We start from the raw sequence: 6,589 nt of genomic DNA, 5'->3' as shown, positions 1-6,589 counted from the left end.
AAAGGCTAAACTATGCTGTCCGCATTAATTCCAGGCAGAAAATAAAAACCAAAAGAATACAATAGAATCATTGCACAGATCGTTCTCAGGCAGACCACACAGTACGAGAACAACTGGGGAGGAGAGATATTCTCTGACACACTACCCTCAAAAAGGCTGACCCAGAAAAAGCCAAGGCTTTGACAGTCTGGTCCTAACTGACCATTTGATCCTTTTATGAGTCGGGGAAAAAAATGCAAACAGCAGAGTGAGCCAAGGTGCTAGCACACACTCCAACTATGTTGCGGTGTTTCTTTATTTCAGTCGATGTAAACACATAAAAAGTTGTTGGTGGAAATGGATCGGTCAGATGTGTGACCGGCCGACCTTTCAAAAGTTGCTGGTGGGGAAAACAGTCAGGAATGGCCACAACTTTGGTACATCCAGGACTTCTAGATGCTAGTACCCACCGACACAAACACACACATGCAAACACAAACAAGTCACCTTTTTGTCAATGCTAAGGTTTAGGCCTTGGAAGTGATATCATTTTTAATGTCAATGTTATTTGTGTTAATTTCATATGACAGGCTGTACATATAATTATAACTATATCCCAATCTAGAGATGGACTTTTCCAAGAGAAGTGACTTTATTGTTTTTGTCTTACTGGTTTAGACAATATGCTAAGAAATTATATACTATATTTATGTATAATTAAATGTAAGTGTTCTTAAAATTCTAAAGATTGTATTATATTTATACTTTTTATATTCAATCTGTTCATTTTTGATTGCCAATTTACTGTATGAAATGTCTGTACAATACTTCAAACAATAAAACCTTTTTTGAAAATACTGGTCACATCTGCTAAATCATTGTTTTAAATGCTCCCTCCGGTAACAACATCACAGTTGAAAGTAACTTCATGGAAAAGTGAATAGGTGCAGGAATGCTCTTAGGAGGGCCTGTTACAGTATATATGGCATACCTAGGCCCTAGGGCCCAGTCCTTGAAATTATGCATGTCATATTACAGACACTCCTGAATAATTCTTGACAGAAATGCTTTTGAGAGCATTTGGTTTATCTTATAAGATATTCAAACACCCATTTGTTTCATGCCTCCTTAGCTCAGGGAAGACCATACAAAGTAGTCTAGAAGGCTCCTCTGAGTAGACTCTAGGACGTCTTGAGTGTCGTGAGCAATTCACACCACTAGGTGGGAGCAGATAATCACCCGTGGAGACAGTTTTCCCCTTTGAACTCTGAGGGAAAGTGGACGTCATTTGTTTATACCTGTTGCAATGGCGACCATAACAGAACTGAAATGTGGTAAGCTCTGTCATATACTTGACTTTAGAAACACAAACACAAACTTAAAAATACGAAGTGATATGATGCCGTAAAAGCAGCTATATAGTTTGTCCACAGTTAGAGACATTCTGAATATGGCTCCCACAGCGTTTGTCTCGAGAACCTGCACAACACGACCACTTGATAGCATAGCTAGCTAAGCTAACGTACTGTCCTGTCTTTTGTCTATCTAACGTTTTAGTGTCGCTATTTTATACAGTAGTAGGATCCCGCCGGGTACCATTGTGTTGTTTGCCAAAATGTTGCTGGCAGAGTTGTATTTTTGTCACCCCTGTGTGAACTTTGTACCTCAAGCCTTGAGGGAGAGCCTGGAGTCCCGGGGTGTCTTGGGGCAGATGAAGGCTCGCATCCGAGCCGAGGTGTTCAACGCGCTGGACGACAGGAGCGAACCCCGGCCCGCCCTTTCCCACGAGAACCTGCTCATCAACGAGCTCGTCCGAGAGTACCTGGACTACAACAAATACAGGCACACCGCCTCTGTCCTGACTGCAGGTGAGCGGGAGCGCGCCTCCAGGGTGGCGAGCTACAGACTGGTGACAATTTACCTGAATAAATGAGTGGATAAACATGAGCAGACGCTTCCATACAGGTGTATTGCATGCTACAAAAAAACAACAAACATGGCGACATTTCACGTCGTTTATTCCTAATCATTATGACACACAAGCACGCGTGCTTGTCGGGGGATATTATTCTAATAAACTCAAAAAATACAGACCTATTTCTCCAATAGCATAAATCAGTTTTATTCATATCCTTTGCAAAGGGGGATGGGTTTACAAGTAGCACAAGAGTGTTGTTCGTGAAAAGAATCCCAATAAAAGTGAGGTCTCATCCCCAGGACCCTAATAACCCACTCAAGATACACCCACATTACTATCTTTAGCCAGTCATAGAATGACACATGACTGAGACCACTCAGTGTGAACAGAGGACATTCTTCAGGTAGTAAAATCGAACTCCTCTGACCTTGATAACAAAGGAAGGGATGATTATGGAGGTTACCCTCAAACCCCAAACAGTGATGACTGTGGTCTGACCTGGGGGGTATTTCACAAAGCTGGCTAACTGAGTAAGCCTGACTTTTGCAATGAGTCTCTTCAAATCTGGAACATGGACTGAAGTAAAAAATAGGTTGCAGGTTTTAAAAAAATAAAATAAAACTGCAGAGGTCAGGCTTACTCAGTTAGCTTTGTGAAATACCCTCCTGATCATGATCTGACCTTATCTATATGCAAACATTCCAAAAGAGAGGGCTGATCCATTCTAAACAACAGGTCTTAATCATCTCACATAGACAGAATCAGAGGACTTTAACCACATGATAAAGCAGAACGTTGATCAAAGAAATGTTACCACACCTTCTGGTCAGGTGCCTCCTGCCTCAGCAAGTCAGCGACACCATGATCACAGAGGCAGACCTGAACTGACTCTGAAACTCTGATGCTTTTATCCAAAGCGACTTACAATAATTGCATTTAACGTAGGAAAAGTCAATGTACTACTACTTGCCAGAACTCACAAGTGCATCTCCTTTCTAAAACAAGTGACTAAGAACATAATCTAGTGCTGAGGGCAAAGTGCAAGAATAGCAAACTAAAAATACAATACTTATTTTTTTTAGCAATCTAGAAAATTCAATACTGATCTGAAGGAGTGACCCCTCATTGACAGACTGATTCTCAGTGACTTAAGGAACAAGCTCATTACTTCATTTTAATTGTGTGTATAGTACACGTTTTGTTCTTGCCAGAAAAGTAAAAGACTTGTTTCATGGGTACAGTATGTTGTGATTTTCATCTAATTCTGAGACATAGTGTAGTCGTGTTCCTAAGGTGAATCAATTATTATTAATATAGTAGGGATCTGGATACAAGGAAAAATCTAGATTAGTTGGATACAGCGCAGGATAACTACCACTAAGCTACAAGACCGTAATGGTTATCATGCCAAACTGTGAACCAGAGATGTTGAGGAAGTTAAAAAAGATGTCAAGTCAAAAAACACAACTGGAATTTGCTCACCCAGATGATACCCGTGGGTGGATTTTGGGTTCTTGGCAAATGGAATATCCATATATGCCGTATACCTGTGTGGAACATTTCTATCCTGATGGGAGTGGTCTCTTCCAGGATGACAATGCCCCCATCCACAGGGCACAACGGGGTCACTGAATGCTTTCATGAGTATGAAAATGTCCTTCGCAGTCACCAGATCTCAATCCAATTGAACACCTACTGTATGGGAGATTTTGGACCGACCTGTTAGACAGCGTTCTCCACCACAGCCAACAAAACACCAAATGAGGGAATATCCTTTGGGAGAGTTGTGTGCCCTCCCTCTAGTAGAGTTCCAGAGACTTAGTAGAATCTGTTCCAAGGCGCATTGAAGCTGTTCCGGTGGCTTGTGGTGGCCGAACACCTTACTAAGACACTGTTGGTTTTTCCTTTAATTTGTCACATATATTTAGCTAGGAATTGTCCAGAGATAAGTGAGCTGTTTGGCTGAGCTCCTGTGCTCTCTAATTTACACGATGAAACTGAATTATTTGTGATCTATTCACAGAATCGGGTCAGCCTGAAGCTCCCCTGGACAGACAGTTCCTGGCCAACCAGCTGAGGGTCGTGGAGGATCCTAGTTCCACATCTGTGTAAGTGTGAAAGGGTAAACGTCGAGTAAAACGCCACACTTGTTGACGGCGGCCCACACAGCAAGTTTAAGAAGTCAGAATGATGACAGATGAGACCATAAAGATGCTCGATATGAGATGGGAAAATGAGAGTAGGGTGCAGGTGCGTGAGAGGAGGCAGTGTTTTTTAACCATGGAAGCGTGCGGATGTACATCCCCAGGCCTCTGCTGTATGGCCTGCTGTCTCACTTCCTGAACAGCAGCGGCGACAGCGGAGGGAAGCTGTTCCTGCGGAGACACGCGGCTCCGGCCGGGACCAGGGAAGCCAGCGGTGTCCCCGGAGGTCCCGAGGTCCCCGGAGGTCCCGAGTCCTGACACAGCCGCGCAGCAGGTGAGACGAGAGGGCAGAGTGGTAGAGGTGTCCTCCCACGCCACGGCAGGGGAAAGCAGCTGTGCGATGTCGCCGTCACTCCCAACTCGCTGCCACCGACCTCGTCGTGAAACTTTGTCTGCGGCTGTGGCGATGCGGTCGGAAATGGTTTGAAATGGACGACGATTCTCCTTGTGTTCGCAGGTTATCAGCAGTTTTTAAAAGGAAGTTGCCAAGAGGTTTTGAAGAATCGCTTAATTAGTAGTGTGAAGAACGCTCTAGTGTGAAGAAATCCTTAAACTGTATCACACACAGTACTATACAGTTGATCGCCAAACATGGATGAGATCTATCTCTTTGCTTTGTGTCTGTTTTGTACGTTTAATTCTGCCTTGTCGATGAAATAGGTTTCAGTGGACAGTTCCATGGCAATTTTATCGATCTATTCTCACTTTACAGACAATCTGTGTTCACATTTTTAACTGTATACACCTAAATCGTTTTATAAATAAAGTTATGATATTCACATATTTTTGTTGACGTGGATGTGGAGTTCTGTGTCTTCTGAGGGTCTGAGAGCTGCAGGTGCCGTTTCATCACACGATGGCAGCAGCACTGAGCAATTGTGATTATCAGATGGGTGTGTCATGGTTTTATATTCCAGATCTCTTTGACCCCCCCAGAGAAAACATAAAGAGACCCAGACTTAATGAAGCTGCACATTTTCTTTCTTTTACTGTTTTGTTTTCAAGTTAAGTTCATCCCTATGCTATGTTTGTCGTTTGATGTTCCCCTATCGACATACACATAGATGCCTCCCTTGGGCTTGAGTGCATTAAGGCCGCTTTTAACAGAGCTGCGTTGTTGTGTTATAAAGGGTTGCCATAACTCACTTCCCTGAGGACAATCACAGAGCACTGTTGCTGTATAAGGAGAGGTTTGAACTATGCCTTCAGCGCTGCCAAGACTAAAAGGTTGTAACAATGTCCTTAGCAGTGAGATGTATCTGTGCACCGTAAAACTGTCACGAAGACAGATAGAGAACATACGCATTCAGAGACCTGTATTCCATACGGATCTCCCATTTCATTGCCTTCAAAGAAACAATGAATAGTAAAATCAAATGTTATACCGCCAAATAGATGTGGTGTGCACTCTGGTCATATAGCTCTCGTTTTACTTGGCATTGTAGAGCGTCACTTCAGTTTATATCCTAATGTGTATCCGAATTATGAAATGGGGAAACCCTCCGTTAGAGACCCCCCACCACCACCACTACACCCCTCCCTGGCTTGTTCCGCGGGGGTGGCTCTGGGGAACGTTGCTGGAGAACCCTAGTGACGTCCCCCTGTGTGTGTGGCCCCAGAACAGGCGCAGGTCACGGCCTCCAGCCCCCGCCCCCCCATCCCCACTTCCTGCCTCGCCATATAAGGGAACTCGACATTCTTATCTTGCAGAGGACGCCTTTGGCTGCTAGAGGCACTGGGAACAGAGTCTGAGGAGAGAGGGCCAACTTTCCCTATCCTCATCTCGTGCCGTGCGGTGAGGTAGTGAGGTGTTTTACGGAGTGTCGTCTTGAGCGCCGGCGAAACTATATAAAGACGTGCGCCCCGAGATGACTTGTGGCAGCGCTGCACAGTAGCGAAGCCCTACTGTTACCTCTCCCTCACTGTTTATGGAGCGTTAATGCATCGCTCGCACGGGAGGCTCAACAGGTCGTTCAGTAGAGGGCTGTCGATGACCCCTCCAAGAAGTCATTTCCTCACCTCCATCGTTTTTTAAACTCACTCTCCCCCTACAGACGTCACAGACCTCACGTGGCGGCGTGGTACCTTGCACCGAGGCTGGCACTCAGTTACAACTATATATGCAGAGGAAATTGAGGAACTCTTGTTATTCATTTGGACGATTGCCTGCATTGTTCCACATTATAAATTGGAAGTGTGTGGAACAGCTGTATAAATACGATTGACGACGGTGCTATTGCGACATAACGGATAGTAGCGTTGTTTGTTCTCAGCTCAAATTAGAATGCAATTACATTCCAACATGGCCAAATATAGCCCATCCATACGCATATTATACACAGTTCTCTCTAAAGTTTGTCCTTCTATGGCCAACATGGTAGGGTGAGCTACCACAAATCTCATGTACAGTAACTGCTTTATTGGAGACAGAACACAGATGTCTCATCTTTTGTGTTTTCAGATCCCATAGATGCTTTCGAAGGGAAAT

At 44.2% G+C, this 6,589-nt stretch overlaps 1 protein-coding gene across 3 annotated transcripts; it reads left to right on the top strand.

Moving 5' to 3' along the window:
• Positions 1-1,285: 1,285 nt before the first annotated feature.
• cep20 (centrosomal protein 20) lies at positions 1,286-4,841 on the top strand (the record flags this gene model as incomplete). Of its 3 annotated transcripts, none has more annotated exons than XM_084441492.1 (4): positions 1,286-1,313; positions 1,650-1,847; positions 3,921-4,005; positions 4,206-4,841. In XM_084441492.1, 4 exons carry the CDS (start codon positions 1,286-1,288, stop codon positions 4,357-4,359), a joined length of 465 nt encoding a protein of 154 aa, XP_084297618.1. In that variant the 3' UTR covers positions 4,360-4,841. The 3 variants fall into 3 exon arrangements, with proteins under 3 accessions (XP_084297618.1, XP_084297617.1, XP_084297616.1); XM_084441491.1 differs by lacking the exon at positions 1,286-1,313 and having other exon boundaries at positions 1,454-1,847; positions 4,206-4,375; positions 4,559-4,841; XM_084441490.1 differs by lacking the exon at positions 1,286-1,313 and having other exon boundaries at positions 1,454-1,847.
• Between the last annotated feature and the right edge of the window lie 1,748 nt (positions 4,842-6,589).

This window comes from Borostomias antarcticus, assembly GCF_949987555.1.
Source record: "Borostomias antarcticus genome assembly, chromosome: 7".
NCBI classification, from domain to species: Eukaryota; Metazoa; Chordata; class Actinopteri; order Stomiiformes; family Stomiidae; genus Borostomias; species Borostomias antarcticus.
Note: the sequence above shows the minus strand (reverse complement) of the source record. Positions and strands in the feature narration are given on the sequence as shown.